General features: G+C 35.9%; 1 protein-coding gene across 9 annotated transcripts in view; it reads left to right on the plus strand.

Annotated features, from left to right (window-relative positions):
- Window positions 1-24,881, plus strand: part of chl1b (cell adhesion molecule L1-like b) — a 98,199-nt gene that overhangs the window by 59,317 nt on the left and 14,001 nt on the right. For 6 of the 9 annotated variants that reach the window (XM_051112134.1, XM_051112138.1, XM_051112133.1 and 3 more), the window contains exons 3-23: window positions 725-742; window positions 2,176-2,284; window positions 3,186-3,376; window positions 3,905-4,027; window positions 5,604-5,774; window positions 6,070-6,114; window positions 6,532-6,643; window positions 6,903-7,087; window positions 8,077-8,208; window positions 8,556-8,699; window positions 10,905-11,016; window positions 12,408-12,574; window positions 12,691-12,850; window positions 12,931-13,055; window positions 13,472-13,573; window positions 14,875-15,072; window positions 15,301-15,371; window positions 16,792-17,014; window positions 19,211-19,326; window positions 19,510-19,714; window positions 22,016-22,138. In XM_051112134.1, the coding sequence (XP_050968091.1) occupies window positions 725-742; window positions 2,176-2,284; window positions 3,186-3,376; window positions 3,905-4,027; window positions 5,604-5,774; window positions 6,070-6,114; window positions 6,532-6,643; window positions 6,903-7,087; window positions 8,077-8,208; window positions 8,556-8,699; window positions 10,905-11,016; window positions 12,408-12,574; window positions 12,691-12,850; window positions 12,931-13,055; window positions 13,472-13,573; window positions 14,875-15,072; window positions 15,301-15,371; window positions 16,792-17,014; window positions 19,211-19,326; window positions 19,510-19,714; window positions 22,016-22,138 (2,832 nt within the window). The remainder of the gene's footprint in view (window positions 1-724; window positions 743-2,175; window positions 2,285-3,185; window positions 3,377-3,904; window positions 4,028-5,603; window positions 5,775-6,069; window positions 6,115-6,531; window positions 6,644-6,902; window positions 7,088-8,076; window positions 8,209-8,555; window positions 8,700-10,904; window positions 11,017-12,407; window positions 12,575-12,690; window positions 12,851-12,930; window positions 13,056-13,471; window positions 13,574-14,874; window positions 15,073-15,300; window positions 15,372-16,791; window positions 17,015-19,210; window positions 19,327-19,509; window positions 19,715-22,015; window positions 22,139-24,881) is intronic. The other 3 variants (XM_051112136.1, XM_051112135.1, XM_051112137.1) reach the window with 3 other exon arrangements.

Consider the following 24,881-nt stretch of genomic DNA (forward strand, 5'->3'; position numbering starts at 1 on the left):
TTAAAATTGCAAGTTTATATCATGTCAATTGCTTCTACCCAAAAGTGAATCACAATTGTGACTTAATATCTAAGATTTGCAAGTTTAAATCGTACAATCCCAACTTCATAACTTCATTGTTATTCTCTATATAAGAATTGTAACTTCATATTCATTTCAGTTGTCATATTGGTGATTTTATCACAATCGTGATTTAATATCTTACAATTGCGACTTTCTCATAATTGCAACTTTAGCTCTCATTGTTTAAGTTTAAATCTTGTAATTGTGACTTTTTAAAACTTTTTTGTTGTTGTTGTTGTCGTTTATTTTACATCTATCACATAATTGCTGTATTTTACTCTGAGAGGGAAGCTTCCATAGTGAGCACACTGTTCTTACAACTAATCTGTTTGAGACTGGGTGTTTGCATGCAGGTTCACTCAAGCTGAGAGCAGGTATAATTTATTGCTATGGCTATGTATTTCACTGTTTCCATGGAAACCAGTTTAAAGTGTATTTTGTTACTGTTGAATTATTCACCATATATCTTTAGTGCCTGAAAGATATCTTTGGGGAAGACATGACTTCTATTTTTATTTAGTCAGTCATGGACATGAAGTTAATTGTTTGTTGACAATCAATTATTTGTTAGCAATTCAACAGAAGTCATATCTGTATCGTTCTAACAAATCCCTGCACATTTTTTTTTTCTGTGTTCTTCCTGCCGCGGTGGATTTGTTAGTTTTAGCACGCATAAACAGTAAGTTTGTAATGCCAAGCCATCCATAGAACTAGTAACTTCCATCCATAGAGACCATTATCATCCACCAACCATCAGATTTCCTTTGAAAATCATTCATAAATGCAGAGATTTGCTCTTTTTTTGGGGACATTTACAATGAAGTACTCCCTTGATACTATGGCATCAGATGTGGATGCCATGGTACGTAAAGGAGAACTCCACTTCCAGAACAACAATTCAAAAATAATTTACTCACCCCCTTGTCATCGGAGATGTTCATGTCTTTCTGTCTTCAGTCATGACGAAATTATGGTTTTTGAGGAAAGCTTTTCAGGAGTTTTCTCCATATAATGGACTTCATTGGTGCCCCAATTTTGAACTTCCAAAATGTAGAAGTTCAAACGAAATAAAGATTTGTTCAAAATGAAACACATTACTAATTCATAGCATCGTGGATGCGCATCCCAGAGCCTGTGCTACATAAGCTTTTGTGCTTAAAAAGTACCAGTTTTTTTTTTTCCAGAAAAAAATGACAGATCGTTTCGCTAGATAAGACCCTTCTTCCTCGGCTGGGATCATTTAGGGCCCTTTGAAGCTGCATTTAAACTGCATTTTGGAAGTTCAAAATCGGGGCACCTATGAAGTCCATTATATGGAGAAAAATCCTGAAATGTTTTCCTCAAAAACCATAATTTTTTCACGACTGAAGACAGAAAGACATGAACATCTTGGATGACAAGGGGGTGAGTATCTTATTTGTAAATTGTTGTTCTGGAAGTGAACTTCTCCTTTAATAATAATAATATTCTTAATTATTATACATCCTAAATGGTATTTTTTAAAATCAAGAAATTACATTAAAAAAATTGTACTTTTTGTGAACAGTCTAATTTAAATTCATTTTTCATAGACAGAAACTAATTACAGTTTTTTTGTTGTGGTTTACAGAGTAGAAATGTTAACCAGAATGTTCCCTCAAATCAAAGCATTTGGATGATTTTTAAAGTGTTTTTTGTGCATAGTGGACAACCTCCAACAACAGAGCCAGCAAACCACTTTACATTTATCAAATTGCAACCCATACCGCCACTCCATTGTGATTCTGATCATGCATATCCAATTTTACACTTTAGCTGTATTAGCCATTAGTTTCTTCCTGTTCTAAACCACAAACAAACTCTCATTGACATTATTTGACCAGATCATTTGCCATTACCTGATAACAACTCACTCTTTGGCCAGCAACACAATCAATGATTCAATATCTAATTATGTTCTCCAGCAAACATTTTGTTTACCTTTAGTCTTTTATGCATTGATTAAAACAGTTGACCTGATTGTGGAAAATCATTATGATTGAACCATCACCATTTGCTGCATGCAAGTTGCATGCTACCATTTTTCCTCTACAGTCAACTGAGCTCTTCCTGTCTGGCTGTTTCTTTATCTAGTGGAGCAGCTGCCCACAATTACAGAGCACTCACCCGCCTCTCTGATTGCCTTTCCCTTCGAAGAGAGCTTCCCAATGAAGTGTGAGGCCACAGGAAACCCTGGACCGGAGTAAGCAATATACATACACAAATATGCCACCATTCAAAAGTTTAGTGGGATTTATTTATTTATTTATTTAATGCGTTTGAAAGAATTTATCCAAAACTGCATTTATTTAATAAAAAATACAAAATTAAATTAAATTCTAAATTAAAAGTCTTCTGTGTCACATGATTCTTCAGAAATCATTCTAATATGCTGATCTGATGCTCAAGAACCATTTATTATTATTATCAGTGTTGAAAACGGTTGTGCTGTTTAATATTTTGGTGGAAACCATAATTTTTTAGAATTTTTAAAGGATTCTTTGATTAATAGAAAGTTTAAAAAAACAGAATTTAAAATTTAAAATTTAAATTTGTTAAAAAACAGTCATGTTTTCCAGCCTCCATCTGATTTTAAATTGTTCCAAACTGATCATACGGTATGGAATCGTAAAAAATGCATCTTCAGCTTTAAGTCGTCTTATCATTTGTCTTCCTCTACTAATTACTTGCTTGTGCTAGTTTTGCATCGAAAACTAGACCAGATATGGAGGAAACGACCTTCAGGAACGACCGCAAGAGCATCATCATAGTTCTTCCATGCTGGTTGATCAGCATCACCAGCTATTTTTGCGGGTGAACAGCACAGCTGTGCTAGATCAGCACCAAACCAGCATGGAAATTCACCAGAGTAGCCCGATCATGGGTAGAACAGCTCATAATATGCGGCAAAAAACATCAGAAACACCCTACTGGCATTTCAAAGCATGTTTCAAAGCCTTGCCTGAGTATTTGATGTCATTTAAATTTGAAAACCTGAATGTGGAAATCCTCTTTGCATGCTCATGTTGTTTTCATCATATTTCAAAGGAGACACGCTGAGTGGTGTAATTTCATTTAATTACTGATCATTTTTGTTTTTTCAGATTCAAGTGGACAAAGAACGGTCAAGACTTTGATCCTTATCAGGATCCCAGATTGATAACATTAGATGATTCCGGAACATTCATCATTCCCAATAATGGAAATCTCACAGAGTTCCAGGGCAATTACCGCTGCTTTGCAACCAACAAGTTAGGAACGGCTATGTCGGAAGAGATTGAATTTGTTGTTCCGAGTAAGTAACATATAACTTTGTAGTGTTTTCTCCGTAACGACAATTTCGGAGTGATTTAGAGACCGGTGTCCAATAAAACAACCGCTCTGGTCCTTAGTGGGATATCCATTTTACTTGCCCGCTACAAACCCTGGAGCTTTTCTTTCCCTTTCATCACAGTGTGTATGGACCGTGAGGAGAGGGGCTGGTGAAAAATGAGTTTTCTCCTCTCTCTCCATCATTTTTCGATGTAGCATTTCTCATTGTGTTCTGAAATACACCACATAAATCTCCACAGATGTAACCAGAGCAGAAAGTCATAAGTTACTAAACAAGGCCGGTTTTCAATCACTCAGTTGACATGTACAGTTTCAGCAGCAGAGTGATGTGTTATTGGCAGATTTTTGGACTAAATTTGGGAAATTGGAACAAATAGTCTTTCCAGGAATGCCTCTGGAGAGAAAGTCTGTCTTATAGTGCCATCTAATGGTGATTTAATTTGCACGTAATGGTATGTATCGATTAATTTTTGCTGATTAATTTCTGCAGATGTTCCAAAGTTCCCTAAAGAGATCATCGATCCGATTGAGGTTATGGAAGGTCAGTCAGTCATTCTGGAGTGCAACCCACCTAAAGGAATCCCCCCACTGCAGATCTACTGGATGACAATTAGTAAGTTCAAGATTTATAAGGTTATTTGGGTTAAAGGAGAAGTCCACTTCCAGAACAACAATTTACAGATAATGTACTCACCTCCTTGTCATCCAAGATGTTCACGTCTTTCTTTCTTCAGTCGTAAAGAAACTATGTTTTTTTGAAGGAAAACATTTTTAGGATTTTTCTCCATATAATGGACTGATATGGTGCCCCGACTTTGGACTTCTCCTTTAAATTAGTCTAAGGCACACCCGCAGTTTGCCCACAGTGCATTCAGTGATCAGAATTGCATACTTAAAATGATTGACTGGCTTCTTTTGAGTCAGGTGTGCAGGTTTTTAATAACCCACTTGGAAACATGAAAACAATCATTTGTGACCCTGGACCACAAAACCATTCATAAGGGTCATTTTTTTTTTTTTAAATTGAGATTTAAACATCATCTGACAGATGAATAAATAAGCTTTTTAGGATTGGACAATATTTGGCCGAGATACAACTATCTGAAAATCTGGAATCTAAAGGTGCAAAAAATCAAAATATGAAGAAAATCGCCTTTAATGTCCAAATAAAGTTATGCATATTATTCTATGCTTATGCTTATGTTTGTTCTATTATGTGCAGCACTTTGGTCAACTCCGGTTGTTTTTAAATGTGCTTTATAAATAAATATTGTATTGTATTTTATTGTATTGTATTGCATTGTATTACTAATCAAAAATTAAGTTTTGATATATTTACAGTAGGAAATATACAAAATATATTTATGGAACATGATCTTTACTTAATACCCTAATGATTTTTGGCATTAAAAAAATCTATAATTTTGACCCATACAATGTGTTTTTGACTATTGCTACAAATATACCCTAAGACAAAGACTGGTTTTGGTTCCAGGGTCACATTTATGAATAAATTTATATTATTAATTTAGCTGTTTATTAAAAATATATTAAAATAATACTTATTATTATTATTACTTATTATTTAATATTTAAATAATTTATTACAAATGTGTAACAGTGACCTGGCCATGTGACACTAGAAACTATATTACTTAAAACCCAAAAATGAAAATTTTCTGAAAATGTACTCACCCTCAGGCCATCCAAAATGTAAATGAGTTTGTTTCTTCATCCGAACAGATTTAACATTTTATCACTTCCTCACCAATGGATCCTTTGCAGTGAATGGGTGCCGTCAGAATGAGAGTCCAAACAGCTGATAAAAAAAAAAAAAAAAAGCCTTTTTTTTTTTATACATAAAACCATTGTATAAGGCTTCACAAGATGTTAACTAGTGGACTGGAGTCATGTGGATTACTTGTGGATTATTGTGATGTTTCTATTAGCTGATGAACTTTCATTTTGACGGCACCCATTCACTGCAGGGGAACCATTTGTGAGCAAGTGATGTAATGCTAAATATCTCTAAATCTGATCTCTAATCTACGTTTTGGATGGCCTAAGCAAGCCTGAGCAAATTTACATTTTTGACTGAACTATTCTTTCAAGCAGTCATGTTATTACTCTAATATCATTCTTATTAAGCTGATTAAGTGTTTTGAGCTTTATTAATTTATTTTTTCTAGGTCTACAGCACATCGAGCAGGACGAGAGAGTATCAGTGGGTCTGAACGGAAACCTGTACTTCTCAAATGCTATTGAGACCGACAGTCGCAGAGACTACTGCTGCTTTGCTGCCTTCCCACGCATACGAACCATCGTCCAGAAAACCGCCATGTCTGTTGTGGTCAAAAGCAGTACGTTAAAATACTCCTTGATTGCATAACGTGATCACGTCTTTACATGACCAACATCAATTTCAAACATGTCGGTCATGTGCATCTGACACATCACCCCAGTTTCTCATATAGTCAATCTCCAAGCACTTGCTGGACTTCAGCAAATCAGCTTGGTAGATATTGATGCTTCCTATGCTTTCATTATACTTCCTGTGAAGACCTGTTGGTGTATTTCATGTCCATATTATCTATTGTTTTAGCTGTTTTTGCATTTGCCACACATATTTTATTTGTCTCCATTTCTTCATCCAAGACAAGTTAATGAAGGACTCAGGCTCTGGTAGCGGCAGAGGTTATGGTGAGTGACATTCATTAGGGATGCTACAGGGGCGTAGAGCAGCTTCTTTGTTTTTAATTAGTTTTGATTAATTATCTCATTCCATGTCACATCATACTTGCCTACTCTTTAGCCTAGATTTGCAAATCTCAAAGGTAATCAGTGGGAATAATTCATAGGTTCATCCATGACTCATTCTCTTTATCGGATCACAAGTGTGTTTTTGTTTTTTTGTATGTTAAAACACTTTCTCGAGTAATTAATTAATGCAAAACAGTCAGTATTTTTGCAGTTCTTTTTGATGATGCTAGTGGCGCTGTAATTAAAACATTTAACTCAGCACAACCGAGACAACTTGACACAACTTAGAATGATACCTATATTATATATTTTTTTTCATGCATATTTATGCTGTTTAATCTTTTCACTCTTATAAAGCAAACTCTCTCCTGGAGAGGAAGCCCAGTCTACTGACGCCCACAGGAAAGGAGTCGCATACATATTTGGTGAAAGGCGAAGATCTTCAATTGGAGTGTATTGCAGAGGGCTTGTAAGTGTCATTGTCTAATCCGTTTTATTAACTCAGTTGATTTGTTAATCTAATTAAGAGCTTGGCGTTCATTTCAGTTGTACCACTTGAAATGCATTTGAAATCTAGTGGGAATTATTAAATTATTATTTTGTTAAAAAAAAAGTAATTAAGAGCATTAGATGGATGCATCAAAAAATAATTATTGAATAGTTCATGTCTGTCTGATCACCAAACACAATATTAGACTTTAAATTGTTTGATTGTTTCTGTCTTCCAGCCCCACACCAAAGGTGGAGTGGGTTAAAACAGGCTTCCACAAGCTTCCAGAAAGAGCCGTGGTGGAGAGTCATGGGAAGCTGCTTACTGTAGAGATGGTGAATGAGGAGGATGAAGGGAAATATATGTGCAGAGCCAAAAATCCCCATGGAGAGGTTATGCATTATTTTCATGTTACAGTAGAGGGTGAGTCACATTATTGATTGCATTAATCTCATAATAAAACCACAGTAAATGTGCCAGTGTTGCTTTATAAATGGTTTCAATATCATGTGTGTATTTGAAGTGATTCTGTGTGGTAAAAGAGCGCCATCTTCTGTCCAAAGAGAAAATGTGCTTGCAAGACTACAATAGAGTCCTAACCTAAAACAAGAGCACAGGGATCATTTGGGCATGATAAATGATCATTTTCCGCATACATGTAGCAGATTACTGCTTATAGTTCATAACTGATAACCTTATATGTGACCCTGGACCACAAAACCAGTCTTAAGTAGTACGGGTATATTTGTAGAATTAGCCAAAAATACATTGTATGGGTTAAAATGATCAATTTTTCTTTTATGCCAAAAATCATTAGCATATTAAGTAAAGATCATGTTCCATGGAGATATTTTGTGCATTTACAGTAAATATATCAAAACTTAATTTTTGATTATTAATATGCATTGCTAAGAACTTCATTTGGACCACTTTATAGGCAGTTTTCTCAATATTTTGATTTTTTTGTACCCTCAGATTCCAGATTTTCAAATAGTTGTACTTTGGCCAAATATTGTCCTAAACTAACAAACCATACATCAATGGAAAGTTTATTTATTCAGCTTTCAGAAGATTTATAAATCTCAGTTTCATTCTGACACCACCCATTCATCTACATTTTGGATGGCCTAAGGGTGAGCAAATTTAGCAATTTCAAAAAATTGACCCTTATGACTGGTTTCATCACGTTTTTTATATATATATAGATCTTTGTCAGGGTAGACTCTATATTGAATTTAACACAGATAAAAATGAGAATGTGAGGAATAGCTATGTCTGTATTTTCAAGAAACAAGAAAGGTCAGTCCACAGGACTTCAACACACATCGTTTTGACCTTTAACAAATGTTTGTGCTATCTGCCAAATTGATTTCATGTGTATAATATGTGATTTGATTCTTCTGTATGAACAGAGCCTCCTGAGTTTGAGATTGAACCTCAAAGCCAGTTGGTGACAATTGGAGCTGATGTGGTTATCAAGTGTGTCGTGAAAGGAAATCCTCAACCTACTGTTGCGTGGAGGGTCAACGGCCGACCACTGAATGGTAAACATTCCTAATTCCTGTTTCAAATTACTGAACCTTCTATTAATAATATGAAAATATGATTATATGGATTTCAATTTATTGTGCCAACTGACTGCGAAAATAACTTTCTGAATGACCTGTCAAGCATTGTATAATGCAACTATTGTTTGCTAATGAAGTGTCACAAATAATTGTTGTAATGGCATTTAATAAATCCATTTACTCATGATGGTCATTTCATAGTAATAAATTTTACAAAGGTATATGGTTAGGAGCATTATCAGTAATTAGAAGTGTGGACAACACAAGTGCATCCTAACATACTGTAGTTTAAATAATCATTTAATCCACATTTTCTATTTCAGAGGTCCCGACCTCCAATAGGAAAGTCTTAAAAGATGGCACAATTTCCATCCACAACGCAAAGCCTGAAAACAGCGCTGTTTTCCAGTGTGAGGCCACAAACAGACACGGCACCATCCTAGCCAATGCCAACATCATGATTATGAGTAAGTAAACTGTACACGGCTGTAACAATTTGCATTCGAATGAAATATGGTGTGTAACTTGTTTGAGATGAGCTATAATCCAATATTGTGATTGCATACATTAAAGGAGAACTCCACTTCCAGAACAACAATTTACAAATAATTTACTCACCCCTTGTCATCCAAGATGTTCATGTCTTTCTTTCTTCAGTCGTAAAGAAATGATGTTTTTTGAGGAAAACATTTCAGCATTTTTTCTCCATATAATGGACTGGTATGGTGCCTCAATTTTGAACTTACAAAATGCAGTTTAAATGCGGCTTCAAGCGATCCCAAATGCGGTTGTAAACGAGTCCAGCCGAGAAAAAAAGGGTCTTATCTAGTGTAACGATCAGTTATTTTAATAAAAAGAATACAATTTATATACCTTTTAATGCCAAACACTCACCTTGTCTTTCTCTGCTTGGACTGTTTTCGTTTCGATTTGTGAGCGTTAGGGTATGTCAAAAAACTCCCATGTTCTCCCTCAAGTTCGAAATCATCTTATATCACTGTTTTACCTTTTTTGTTAAGGGTGTTTGATCTTGTTTACGTTGCACAGACTGGGTCGGAACTTCTGCAGCAATGTAGGATGATTTTGAAATGATTTTTGAAGTTAAGGGAGAAAATACGATTGGAGTTTTTCGACATACCCTAACTGTCTTGAGTCATGGAGAGAAAGGCAAGACGAACGTTTGAGATTAAAAAGTATTTAAATTGTATTTTTTAAATGAAAATAACCGATTGTTTCGCTAGATAAGACCCTTCTTTCTCGGCTGGGATTGTTTTTTGACTGCATTTGGAATCGCTTAAAGCCGCATTTATACTGCCTTTTGGAAGTTCCAAATTGGGGCACCATATCAGTCCATTATATGGAGAAAATTACAGAAATGTTTTCCTCCAAATCACAATTTCTTTAAGACTGAAGAAAGAAAGACATGAACATGTTGGATGACAAGGGGGTAAATACATTATATGTGAATCTTTGTTTTGGAAGTGGACTTTTCCTTTAATACACAGATCTGCATGTTAAAAAGACATTTTCTGCTGATATGCAAAAAAGGGATAGTTCACCCAAAAATGAGGATTCTGTCCCCTCTTGTCATTCTAAACCTGTTAGACCTCCGTTTGTCTTCGGAATTAAGATATTTTTGAATACAGTTTAAGATATTTTTGAATGCAGTTTAAGATATTTTTGAATATAGTTGTTATTTTAGTTTTATTTGCACACAAAAAGTATTCTTGTAGCTTCATAAAATTACGGCTGAACCACTGATGTCACATGGACTATTTTACCAAAGTCCTCCTTACTACCTTTCTGGGCACTGAACATGGTAGTCAGATAGCTCTCGGATTTCATAAAAAAATATTTTAATTTGTATTCTGAAGATGAACAAAAGTCTTACGGATTTGGAATAACATGAGTAACTAACAACAGAATTTTCATATTTGGGTGAACTATCCCTTTAAATGCAGTTCATAGTAGAGTAAAACGTATTTAAACTTGGCCTCCATCCATTTAGGAGAGACCTGTTGCATTATTCCTTTCAGAAGTGCCTGCTTATGGGATATTCATGGTTTCATTCACTCTTGGCCAAAGAAATCACATAAAAACACCACGGTGTTCACTGGCTGTGAGCAAAGCATCTGGTTTTTTTTTTTTGTTAGTGTGGACAGAGCCATAAGCTGAGGTGTGATATGGACAGCAGACAGCCCTTGGGTTTGTTCAGGGAGCGTAAGGTCCTCATGATAGCACACAGGCTTTAGGGTGGAGCTCTTTTGTCAGTTCTGATCTCCAGACACACTCTCCCTCAGGCAGCCAGACGCTTTTATGTGTGAACAATTTCGCCATCCTCCATTCATATTCAGCTGCAAGAACCAAAGCATGTGTTGCTTTCATCTGGGAGATAAAATAAGCTGCTAAGGATCCTCACTTTAAAAAAAAATATGAAAAGGAAAAATGAAATTAAATAAAAAAAGAAACAGAAAAACATATCTCAACTCTCTCTCCGTAACCCTGCAAACCCGCCTACCTCCCCTGATAGAGCAGGAAGCTGCTTTTCCAAGGACAAGGACTTTTTTTTACTAAACTGATAACAACATGCATCACAAGAAAAGAGATAAAGAGACTAATCCAATCGTGTTTTGTCATGTTTAATGGTGCAATGCTGATAACTCTCTCCCCAGACATCCAGCCCCTGATCTTAACAGAAAACAATCTGCAATATATGGCAGTGGAGGGGAAAGGTGTGGTCATGCACTGTAAGGTCTTCAGCTCACCAACATCCAGTATTACATGGTGAGTAGAGCCTACTGTATTGGAAGGGTTTGCACAGGCCAGCAGAGGGCAGCACAGCTCTAGAGGTGTTGTGAATGTGGTTTCGCGCTAGTGAAGCAGTTTACTCAAGGGTGGGTCCTCAGGCTGTGTTCAGCACTGTGATAATGAGCTGAACTACTCATGTGGATCTGTAAGTATGCTACTGTTAAGTTAAAGCAATAGCAGCAGAAGTGTTGACTGTGGTGGCACATAAGATTTTAATTGAATACATAAAATGCACACTATTGTTCAAAGAAAGTGTTTGTAGAAGTGTCTTATGCTAAAAAAAGAACTGTTATGAAATATTATTACCATTACAGTAAGTTTTCTATGTAAGGAATAATTGACTACGCACCATTGAATTATTAGAAAATAATGCACTCCCAAGGTGTGATGTGTCCGCAACACAATGTCTGGGTTGCCAGGTTTTCACAACAAAACCCGCCCAATTGCTACCAAAAACTAGTATCCCAATCACATTTTGAAGGTGGGTCCACCGCATTCGGGGGGATAAAATACACATTTTTTGTCGGGGTACCCCTGGGCTAAATATGACATTATTGGGGTCGATTCAACAAGTGGACATCAAAAGAACCTGCAGCAACAGTGTTAAAGTAGCCCAATTCCACGGGAAAACTTGACAACAGTGCACGAAGTGGAACTACTTTAGCTGTGTGTTACCCTGAAAATAACTGAACAACATTCATCAACCAATCAGATTCAAGCATTCAACAGCCCCCCATAGTATAACTGAATGTATTTTATTCCTGTAAAGGCAAAGCTGAATGTTCAGCAGGTTTTATATAGTGTAAACCATTATTTATTTATTACAAAATTACAGCATTTATTTAAAATAGAAATCTTTTGTAACATTATACATATCTTTACTGTCACTTATGATTGATTTAATGTGTCCATTCTGAGTAAAAGTGCTATTTAGTTACTTAAAATCATACTGACCTTAAACTTTTAAATTGCAGTATTTCTAAAAATATTTTTAGTTTTTTAGTTTTAAAAGTTCTGTGCCTTACACACTAAACAGAGTTAAATCTAATAAATATTGTAAGTTTTGTATCCTGTGAGTTATATTTTAGTAAAAAGTTGTAAACATGACTTGCAAACACTGAAGATTAAAAGGGACAACAAATAAGCATTATTTCGGTCACCTTCATTAGTGCCAATTAGGCAGTGGTATTCATTTATTTATTTATTTGTGCAGGCCTTTTTTCTTTTTTTTTTTTTGTCTATTTGGATTATTGTGGCTTACAGGCTTTTAGGTACAGTGAGGGTTTTTTATTATTATTATTATTATTATTATGCACACCATTGGTGCTGTTTTCTGAAAATGACCCAGTTGGTTGATGGTTGCACAGGAGCAAAGCTGACAGTGCCGATGTAGTGGAAGGAGAACGGTTTTCTGTTCATAAGAATGGTTCACTGGAGATCCACAACGCGATGAAAGAGGACATGGGGGAGTATTCTTGTTTTGCTCAAAACACTGAGGGCAAAGTTGCCATTGCTGCAACACTTGAAGTCAAAGGTAAGAGAAGCAGATGCTCTTTTGTAAATCAGTCAAGTTGAAGGGGTTTACCAGATTTAGAAAATCAATCAGTTTAGTTAAATCCATTTAATCCAAAAATGTGTTTTCCTTGTCAGATCCCACCAGAATAGTCGATCCTCCACACGATTTGCGGGTTTTGGTTGGAACCACAATCCAGTTTTCATGCCAGGCAGAGTACGATCCCTCAATCGGTGAAGACTTTGAGATCATCTGGGAAAAAGATGGCATGGCCCTCAATGGCAGCGAGAACGCACGGTGAGATACAACAGGATGTTGTTCTTTTACATTAGTGATTGTCAGAGCTGTCTTATCATTGGCTTTCCTGGTGTCCATAGATATATCCTGGACGATGGAGTGCTTGAAATCATTAATGTGAGCTTTGGAGACCAGGGATTGTATGTCTGTGTGGCAAGAACACCAGTCGACCAGGACATGGCGGTTGCACAGCTTTCAGTTGTGGGTGAGTTATGTACTTTTGGTCTTCGTGTTTAAGGAAAGTAAAGACAAACCCGAGTTTTAAGGGCTGAATTGGGTTCAGCACACGACACAGGTGGGATTTGGCTGCCTGCTGCGGCACGGTTGGAATTATCCCCTTAATAAGACAGCACCACATAGTATTTGTACAAATGAACTAGCTGGAGACATGAACTGGCAGGTAGTGCATGAGCTCTGACGTGTTTGAAACCAGCTGGAGTTATTTCCCAGACTCAGCCTCCCTCTCCTCCCTATCATTTCCTTCTTTTGTCCCACTGTCTCCAAAATATCTATAAAATGGCAACAAAAACAAGAAAAGCAACAATATCATGTAATGAATCTGATTGAAATTGAGATGCCTGATCGATTGACAGCCCTAAATAAAATTTGTTGTTTCCTTAGATGTTCCTGATCCACCAGAGGATGTGATCCTTACCGAACATAATGGCAGAAGTGTGAAACTGCAGTGGATTCCAGGAGACGACCATAACAGCTCCATTACTGGTAACATAGTCTTAACACCCATATTGTCCATATACTGTATCAGTAAATTTAGAGGAAATACTGTAGACTAGGACTTGCACAAATTCTTGGTTTTACTTGTCATCCAGAAAACTATTCAGTTAGTTTGGTCATTGTTTACCTCATATAAATGACTCAACAAATGCAGATTATGGTACTGTTCAGTCTCTTATGCATTTTTTATATCCAAAATATTGTAAAACGTTCTTATAGTAAAATATATTTACGACTTAAAATAACTTTTTCTATTTTAATATATTTTAAAATATAACTTATTCCTGTGATGGCGAAGCTGAATTTTCAGCATCATTACTCCAGGCTTCAGTGTCACATGATCCTTCAGAAATCCTTTTAATATGCTGATTTGATGCTCAGAAAACATGTTTTATAATTTCAATGTTAAAAACATTTGTGATATATAATATTTTTGTGGAAAATGGGATTCTTTGATGAACAGAATGTTTAAAGGAAAATATTTTATTTTAAATAGCATTATACATATTTTTCACTGTCACTTTTTAAATTAATGCATTCTTGCTGAATAAAAGTATTAATTTCTTTAAAAAACAAAAACGCTTTTTGAAAGGTCTTGTAAAATGTAATTAAAATTTTACACTCTAAAAAACAACACAGTTTGTTAAGTCAGCTTAAAACAATTTATTACCCTGCTGCCTTAAAATTTTAAGTTCAGTTAACTCAAATAAGTGTAGTCAACTTGAAATGTTAAGTTGTACTAATTTAAATATATGAGTTGACTAAACAAAAAATTGGTTTGTTAAACTTAAAAGCTGGGTTTGTTACCCAACTGCTTTAAAATTTTAAGTTGAATCAACTCAAATATCTAAGTTGTCACTTAGTACAACTTAACATTTTAAGTTGATTAAACTTTTTTAAATTGACTGAGCTTAACATTTTAAGGCAGCTAGGTAATAAATTATTTTAAGTTGACAACAAATTTTTACAGTATATGCAAATTTTGGGCATTACAAGGTATTATACAAAATGAATGTCACACAGCTACACTGGGATGCAGTTTATGAGAGGTTAATTTAGCTTATGTACTATAAAAGATTGGAACACACAGTTGGATGCACAGTTGTTACTGTTTTGTTACTTTTGCTGATCTTTTCTATCTGATTTACATTTCAACAACAATTTTCATTAGTGTAACCCAATGTAGTCGGTTTGAGTCAGTCAAATGAAAGAATATTTCCTGAGTAAATCCAGTTAATTAAATTGTTGCCTATGTGTTGACTCCAGTTCTTATGTGAAACTTTGTGCAGAGTTTGTTATAGAGTTTGAGGAAAGCCAACATGAGCCGGGCAGCTGGAGGGAGATGAGGAGAGTACCGGGAAACCATCACTCCGCTCTGCTGAAGCTTCATGGACACCTGGACTACCGATTTAGAGTCTCTGCCGTCAATGAGGTGGGAAGAGGTCGGCCAAGCCAGGACACTGAAAGATACAAAACTCCAGCATCAGGTATCTACGAGCTCTCTTACTGTTTCTCCTAAGCACATCACCTTTACAGATAGCAGTGAGGCCAACTTTGTCTCCTATTGAACTTTAAAACGTTCAAACTTGTGAGATAATTGATTTTCCCTGTCGTTTAAGCTCCAGTCTATAAAGTGCATATTTCACAGGCCATTTTTCTTTCTTCCACTAACAATTTCACCTCCAACAAAATCCATATTTCTGCTCTTTCCGAAGCACCCGACAAGAACCCAGAAAATATCAAGATCGAAGGTCATTTGCCACATGAAATGGATATCAACTGGGAGGTACGATGCTAAACGTTCAATTCCAATAGTCTTCAGGAATATCTAACGTTCAAAGCACTGGAAGGGCTGCACAGATAAAGAAGTGCTCTCAAATACAGAATTTCATTTAGTTCTCAGAGGGGGAGAGAAAACTAACAGTGTCAGTTGTTAGGTTCCAATTATCGATAAGCGTATTCCCTAAGATAGGAGTTTCTGCATAGCAAAACATAGCTATCGCTATCGCCGTGCTGTTGGGAGAGTTACAAAGCCCTGCTGAAATGGATCTCTCTGGACACAGGTTTCCACCAGAAGCAGCCCAGAGTGAGTCTTTGATTAAAAAGTAAAAGGAACGGGATACATAAATTTAGATTTTCACATAAAGGTGAATCACTTTTACAGTTTCTGAGCTATTACTTGGCCACCTTTTCATGCTAATACACCTACTTTCTAGAATTATGAGGAGTCTCATTGTTAATGGTGGATGTTAAGGAATAATTGCATTTTGTTCGATCTTCTTCTGCAGGATGATTGTAAAAGCATAGTTAACTGTTAGAGCTTTGATAATAAAAGGTAATTGTTATAATGTCTAACATCATGATAAATTGCTCACTATTGACCAGGTATTTCAGCACTGAACATTCTGCAGAAGTTACCACAATAATAGACCTGCACAGAAAAAATGAATTATAAAATCATTTAATTATATGATTAAAAATACTACTGTTCAAAGGTTTGAGAAATATTAAATAAATATTAACATAGGAAATGTTTCTTGAGTAAAATCTGGATATTAAATGATTTCTGAAAGTTTGTCTGACACTAAACTCTGACTTTTAAAATGTATTAAAAATAAAATGTCATTTAAAATTGTAATACTGTTTCATTACTGCTTTTTACTGTATTTTGTTCTAACAAATATTGCAAATAAAGCATTAGAAACTTCCATCAAAGAAATCAAAAAATAAAAATCTTTTAAAAAAAGTTTTTGAACAGTAAGATTTTTTAGTTTTTAAAGACGTCTCTTCTGCTCACCAAGCCTATAGTAAAAAATGTTTTTTTATAAATATTTTAAGAAATCTTACTGTTCAAAAACCTGGTAGTGTAACTAAAAAAAACAAAGCATGAACACAGTTCTATTTAGCTTATTTGCTTGAACAAAACTCTCTAATTCTTTCTCAAAAGTGTTCATTACATAAACTAAAACTAATAAACATGCACCCTTACTCTTGAAAACTGCGTAACGCAGCCAGTCTAATTGTAAATTTTGATTTATGCCAGTGAATGCCTTTTTGTGTACAATATTCTTCATGCCGTCAGCAACAAATGGTCTGTGAGCGTGTCCTCTGAGGCTCAAACACCAAGTGTTTGAGAACTAAATTCTATTTCCTTTGATTTACTGTTTCCTGTCAACCTACTGAGCTCTTTCGTTCTCCTGTCACAGCCACTGTCACCTATTGAACACAACGGACCTGGTCTGGAGTACAAAGTAAGCTACAGAAGACAAGGTGCTGAAGAGGAGTGGATGGAGCACATGGTGAAGAGGCACTCATTCGTGGTTAAAAACACCCCTACTTTCGTCCTTTACGAGGTCAAAATTCAGGCCAAGAACCACGCGGGCTGGGGTCCGGACCCCAAAATAATAACAGCGTACTCAGGAGAAGACTGTAAGTAGGAAGATCTTCCACCGTGTCTGAGTTGTGGAGATGAGCATGCATTCAAATAAGCTAACACCATTGACATTTCACTCACTGTCAAAGCATTGTGCATGTTTACCTTTGAGAGCATACAAAGCAGGTGAAGATTTTGAAAGGCGCATCCTATTTTTTTTTTCTAACCTTTTCTTTGTCCGTAAGGGTCTTGTTACATTGCAAATAAGCATCGCCTGTAAACGGAAACACCCATCCACCCCTAGCGAAAGTGCAGTACGTGTGTGACGAGAATATCAACAAACCTAGAGGGCAGAAAACACTGATGAAATACCATCTTTGCCTTTGCACAATATCCAAACAGTTGTGCTGATATGTCGATTTGTTTTGCTTTATTGAGGATATTAAATTGCACAAGGGGAACGATTTCCTCACTCAGAGTCTTTGTAGACTAACAAATGAAATGTTATCATGGCTATGAGCTATTTACATTTATGGCTATAATTATTCTCTTGCCTTCAGTTTTCTTTTGGAGTTGCCCTCCCGATGTTATCTCAGGTCACTACGTCTCTGTGCTGTATGATTAGTTTAGTCCCCTTTTCTCTCTCAGTCTCTCCCTCTTTTTTATTTCTCTCTTAGCATATGTTTGCCAATGTTGGGGAGTAACTAGCTAAAAGTAGTGAATAAATGCTAAATTGCTGTTTTGCGCATGCAGCTTTAAAGCTGGAAAGGAATGAAAATACGATTAATTTTAGTGAACCAGTTCAATTTGATGGTTCATATAAAGAAACTGATTCAAAAATGTTTTGGCAAAGTTTTATCCTTTCAGATTCCTTAGTTGTGACCCTGGACCACAAAATCAGTCGTAAGTAACATGGATATATTTGTAGCAATACACTGTAAAAAAAAAAAAAAAAAAAAAAAAAAAAAAAAAAAAAAAAAAAGTTGATTCAACTTAAAAATTGTTTGTACTGCCTTCAAATTTTAAGTTTAGTTAACATGAAATTTTAAGTTGTACTTCATGAAAATGTGGATATTTGAGTTGAGTTAACTTAAAATGTTAAGGCAGCACAAACACTTACTTTTTTAAGTTGAAACAACTTTAAGTTGTTTTTTTTACAGTGTAGCCAACAATACGCATCGGCCAAAATGATTGATTGTTCTTTTATGCCAAAAATCATTAGGATTTTAAGTAACGTTTTGTTTTGTAAATTTCCTACTGTAAATATGTCAGAATTTATTTTTTGATTTAGAATATGCATTGCTAAGAACTTCATTTGGACAACTTTAAAGGCGATTTTCTCAATATTTAGATTTTTTTTTTTTTTTTTTGCACCCTCAGAATAGTTGGATCTTGGCCAAATATTGTCCTATACTAACAAAGCTTGTTTATTCAGCTTTCAGATGATGTACAGATCTCAGTTTCAGAAAACTGACCCTTATGACTGGTTTCATGGTCCAAGGTCACAATTGTTCTGTTAATGATTTTTTTAATACTTTTAAAGGGATAGCCACAAAAAAAATTAATTCTGTTTAACAACATTCAGTCTATTTCTATGATATTAACAGTCATGATTCAAAGATTAAAATAAAAAAGATAAAACATAACACATTACACTTTCTTTTAACAAATTACTCTAGAGTTATAAAGTATAGTTAAAAATATATTGCTTTCATCAGTGCAGCTAGCTACTTTTTCAAAAGAACATCTTAATTATAGTATACATGTAATTATGTTTTAATTTAGCGTGGCAAGGTAGAGTTTCATTGTTGCATCCCCAACACTGGTGTATACTAGGTTTTATTCCATTATAATTAAATCTCTTCCCTTTAGCAGTTGTCATATACTGTATAGTGTCTGAGAGATTGTGAATGCGGTATGTTGTTTATATAGAATTACTTAGATTGTGTATGGTAAATAACTGTAGGATAGGCTATTTGCCAAGTGTTTGATAATGAAATGTAGTTACAAAGCATAAAAACAATATTATAGTCCATAACTCCACATAAACAACTATTACTATAAACAACTGCCACAGTTTTTTTTTTTTTTCCATGATTGCCCACAAAATTACACCACATTTCTTGGTCCTTATTTCATGGATATAGCTGAATCTAATTCACTTGCATTATCTTGATGTAGGAACAGTGTAATTGGAAAGCAGCTATACAGAGCAATTTGTAAAATTTCATTTGCATGTTATTTGTCTATAGTCCCTTCAGCATCTCCAGAGGATGTCAGTGTAGAAGTGATGAACAACACCATGGTGAAGGTCAGATGGGACCATGTTCACAAGGACAAACTCAATGGACATCTGGGTGGCTACAGGGTAATTCCGCACCAACATGTGTTTCGCTTTTCAGCTGTGGTTTAAAGGCCAGTGACCCCTTGAAGCTCCTCTTGTTTCCTAGCAAGTTGTCAAAACTATCCACGTGGATTAATCAGAGGTGTTGTTTTACTCATCAGCTGTATTGCACTAGCTATGGACTTATCTAACCTCATGTACTTACAGATAAGCTTTTGGAGGCTTCGTAGTCTGCAGGACTCAAAGAAAACACATGGTGACAAGCACACATTGACATTCTCCGGCGAGAGGAACCATGCGGTGGTCACAGGGCTTAGGCCATTCTCTGAATACAGCCTCATTGTCATGGCCTTTAACAGCAGAGGAAACGGGCCTGGCAGTCATCCGGTCAGCTTTAAAACACCTGAGGGAGGTGAGTTCTGTGAGTTAAAGGGATAGTTCACCCATGAACAAATGAAAATTCTGTCATTAATTACTCATCCTCATATCGTACCAAAGCCGTAATACCTCTCTTCATCTTCAGAACACAAATTAAGATATTTTTGATGAAATCCCAGAGATTTTTTAACCTGCATAGACAGCAACGCAACTGACACATTCAAGGCCCAGAAAGGTTGTAAGGACAGTGGTTCAACCGTAACGTTATGAAGCTACGAGAATACTTTTTGTGCACAAAGAAAACAAAGATAATGACTTTATTCAACAGTTTCTTTTCTTTTGTGTCAGTCTTTCACGCATCTTCATAAGAGTACCAGTATTTTTTGCTTTTTTTGCTCACAAGAAGTATTCTCATAGCTTCATTAAAATAAAGACTATTTTGGACTATTTTAAAAAGTCTATATACTTTGGTGTAAAACAATACGCTTTTTACCTTGTCAAAATGAGCTCTGCAAAAATCAACCGATTCTGATGGATTGTTCCTTTAAATGCAAATGAGCTCTGCTCGCCCCACCCATCCTCTTCTCTCTGTGGAGTGATGAGCTGTGTTTAGAGAGATTGTTTACTTTTGCCGCATTTAGCGCGTTTAGCCGCGAAACTTGCTAACTAGCATGTTATTAGGAAATAACGCCCAACTATCTTGGGAGCGGCCTCTGTCTGCCACACTGACAGGCATCTGAGAACGGCTTGATTTGAAATAGGGGATATTATTTATACAGATTAATTAAAAACCACTGCATGGATGTTTATCATTATAGGTTGAATGTATACATACACTGCCAACACGCATTAATGTTCAAACAACATGTAAAAGTAAACTTTGCATCCGATGACCCCTTTAACAATGTCCTTACTGCCTGTCTGGGCTTGGGAACGTTTCAATTGCATTGCTGTCTATGCAGGGTCAGAAAGCTCTCGGATTTCAAGGATATCTTAATTTGTGTTCCGAAGATGAACAAAGGTCTTAAAGGTTTGGAACGATATGAGAGTGAGTAATTAATGACAGAATTGTCATTTTTGGGTGAACTATCGCTTTAAGGCTTTTGCACAGATTTTTTGTCCCGATTTGCAGTCAGAGCGAGTAGACGATAGTTGATGAAAGTCAGAGCCACTGTGCAGGTTTTGGGCAGTTGGATTTGACAGATTTCACAAAAAACTGCATCATGTACTTCGGGCACAGACTCTGTTTTTTTAGCTTCAGACTTTCTGTCCAGTTGAAGCATTTGGGACATATTTGTTATTTTGAGCTGATTTCAGAACACATTGTTTTCGTTTTTCATGTTTCTGTGTGAGTTTATTGTTTTCGAAATGACTTTAAAATTCTGGTAGTGTTTAATCATCACTCATTCAGTGTACAATATAATGCCCACTTGTTCTCTGTAACCATTTCCAAGTCGACAAGTGTAAGATGCCTAGTGTTATGTTAAAATATGTTCAAATTTTAAAAGTCGTAGCGTGTTCCAGCCTTTAGTTTACCTTCGTCCCAATTTGCATACTATACATAGTAATAGTTTGAATTAGTGTCCTAAAATCATATTATGTTGCACTCTCATGACTAGTGAATGAGGATTTGATTAGAACTACAAATAAGAATAAAAAGTGTTAAAAACTACAAACATGGCATATGTGTGAGACCTACAGATGAGTAGAGAGGTTTACACAAAGGGGTTTGAGTGATTAATAATAAATATTTAACCTGATAAAAGAATATTTATTCAGTTATATTTAATCTGCAACAACATTGTGAAGGTTTATAATTATACGTTTGGTCATTAACTCGCGTCATGCACAAGCTACTGACTGGCAAAACAACATGCTGCTTAATTGTTCTCCAACTGGTACGAAATTAAAGGAAATTAAATATGGAAGATGTTGTCTGTGACAAGATGATTGACAGGACAGTTTAAATAGTGACAGGATGCACATAACTAAGCGACATGCAGTTATGACATGCTCTTCTGCTTCACACTCAAAAGTAAGTATTTTTTCTTCACAAAAAGAGTACATACTTTTAGGGCACAGTATAAGTAGGCAAATTTGAATGCAGCAGTTGGTTCTGGTTTGAGTGAGCAGAATCTTTAGAAACAAGTTTGAATATTTAGAAATGCAAATGAGATGTGAGACCTTTGATATAGGGGAAGATCTCTTTGACAGAAGAAAGAAAGTCACAAAGTTTTTGAACGAACAAATGAATAATAATGACTATTTTGGTGTGAAATGTTCCTTTAAATTATTAATATATCTGTCGACTCTTTCTTTCTCTCCCTACCTTCAGCTCCTGGTCAACCAGCTGCTTTCAGTGTTACAAACATCCAGAAACACAAGGTCACCTTGACCTGGTCTCCTCCGGTTGACGCAAATGGAGTCATAATTGGCTACATCCTCCAATATCAGCTAAGTATGTGAACATTGCATTTTCAATTTGTTCATAACCCTCGCTATAAACGTCTGCATCTTGCTGTGAGGGTTATGCGCTGGGCTTTGAGTAAACAGCTTTTATTACTGATATTCATTTCTGACGTGGCCCATGACACAGCGGCATTATTGGTCATTACAGTGATTCTGCAGCAAAACCACAAACCACGGGATTTGCATTGAATGTTTTTAAGACTCTGTTCATGTCACTTAAAGGGCCAGACTACAGAACATAAAAATGCTATTGCCCTATCTCAACATGTTCCCCATGATGCAGATGCAGATTTGGACATTTGGAGCAAAGTGCTCTTTGATGGTTCATGTCGCATTATATGGGGTGATGCCTACGTCTCACCACTAGGAGATATTGTTGTGCCACCTACCTTAGGGTTGGCAGCTGCATCTTATATTCAACAGGGACTACAGTATTATAAAAAAAAAATGCACAGGACCTCAATAAGACACAGTTGTATATTTGCTAAATGATTTATGGAAAACAATTACTTTGACTTGTTAAAGTTGCCTCACTTAATTTGCTTATTTTTATTATACAGGTCCTGTTATATCAAATTGAAGGCACACCAGTGAGTTAAACAGCCATTTACTGTGTGCCATTAGAGTATGCTTTGGTTTTAATTAGGATCTACAGTGAGAAACACTGCTGATTACATAAACGTAGTGGGTTAACAATGCACATCGTACTAGTAGTCAAGTGATGCACTGTAGGGAAAAGCAAAACATTGTGAAGCGTATCTGTAAATATCTTTTTTTTTTCAAGGTAAACCACATAAAAAAACATTTATAGACCAATCAGAAGCCACTGTAAAGCGGTAACATGCAAGCATCAGCAGCACTCAAGCTTTGTTAATACTATAGCTACTACACGGCAAAGAGTTTTAGTATTTTAAATTTCTTCTCCTGTTAAAAGATCTACAAAAATTTTGCAACAAGAAAGCCACTTAATGTATATATTTTGGGAAAAAAAAAAAAATAAAAAATATATATATATATATATATTTTTTTTTTTTTTTTTTTTATTGCAAAATTTGCAAAAAAAAAAAAAGAAGAAGAAATCTATTATTGCAGTATGTTCCTAATCAAAGTCAAATCTGTTAGACTGCTGGGTGAACAACCACATTATATTAATATTCATAAGCAAAGCTAATAAGTTTTACATTGTGCTATCCCACCACTTTTCACATTGTGTTTATGCCTCTGGGGAGAGTGTTTTTGAAAAATTGGTTTCCCTTTATTTCTCCAAGGTCTGCTTGTTGTCTGGACCAGAGATTGCCTTCATAACATAAACTTTTTTGTTAGCTGAACCCCTTTGACCTAAACATTTTATATGAACCCCTGACATTTTAAGTTAATATATAAATAATTTAAAATAATTTAAATAAATAAGTTGTCTTTTGTTCCTTAGTGGTCACATGACATGCAGGTAAACAAATAGAATATTTAAGTATTTTTTTGTAAGCGATTTGTTTTGTTTTTGCTTTAGTTTTATATTTTTATGGTTTAAGGAATTATTCGTTTTCCGAAATCCCTGCAGTTCCTTCACAAACCTCCAGTGGTTCACAAACCCCAGTCTGGGAAACCCTGGTCTACACGATCATGTAGGTAGTGCAAAGCAATCATGGGAAAGACGCGGTACCCAGTATCCCATTGTGATCAAGCCGACCCCCTTTCTTGCACTGCCCCTACGCTGTTCTACATGCATCGTATCACAACACCAGACTGTGCACGTGCACCGCTCAACACGCAACCAGATCCCAGCAGGAACGATGACGACGCTGATTATGATGCGTACAGTCTGGAAGGCCCCGTCAGCTAATTGTGTTTGATGCTGCGGCTGATCATTGAGGCCAAGTGTCAGGTTGCGTATTAAAAGAAGCAACATTTTCATCAGGAGAGCTTGCTAGAACCATTGTGCTCCCTTTGAAGTGGGCTCATTGAAGTCCCCTTGAAGAAAGTGGTGTGTAAAATGCTGGCGAGAGAGCGCACAGCTGTACCCGTCAAATGGAAAATAGCAACTGGGATTAAAGAGCCACTGCACAGATGGCCCGCAGCCAGATCCAACTACGCTGAAATCGCACAGAGTTAACAATTCACACATTGTGAATTACTTATGGAGGATTCGGAAATTGTTTTTTATTTATTTATTTTTGTTTGACAGATTTACTGGGAATTGTTGGGAGGGAAGGGGGACTCCAGAACAGACCCAAACGTGTTTACACAACATAAGCGTAATAGCTCAATAACACAACATTAGCACATGGACAAGAAATGATGTTTTAATTGGTAGTTTACCCAATGAGCTACACAAGTGCTGCCTGACGGCTGCTTTCAAACGCACACATGCTTATGTGTGTGCATCATCTGTAAATAATGCTCGTCCCTTGCTGTGATGCGTGAAAGGTCAACTGCAGTTCTTGCCAGGGTTATTAATGCAAACACAAGTGGTTTGGCATGAGTGAATGCAAAAAAGAGAGAAAATCTGGTTTGTGTCACAGTTTAAAATTGTGTCTAATATATAACGCAAGACACTACAGGCAAAAACAGTTTTTTCATGCTATACTTATACTTCTATAACATGTCTTTAGACTAGTGGAAAGAAACCATTTAAATACACATTTAAAGGGATAGCTTACCCAAAAATTTAAATTCTGTCATTAATTACATTTACATTCCAAACCCGTAAGACTTTCGTTAATCTTCGGAACACA

This window comes from Labeo rohita, chromosome 6 (assembly GCF_022985175.1).
Source record: "Labeo rohita strain BAU-BD-2019 chromosome 6, IGBB_LRoh.1.0, whole genome shotgun sequence".
NCBI classification, from domain to species: Eukaryota; Metazoa; Chordata; class Actinopteri; order Cypriniformes; family Cyprinidae; genus Labeo; species Labeo rohita.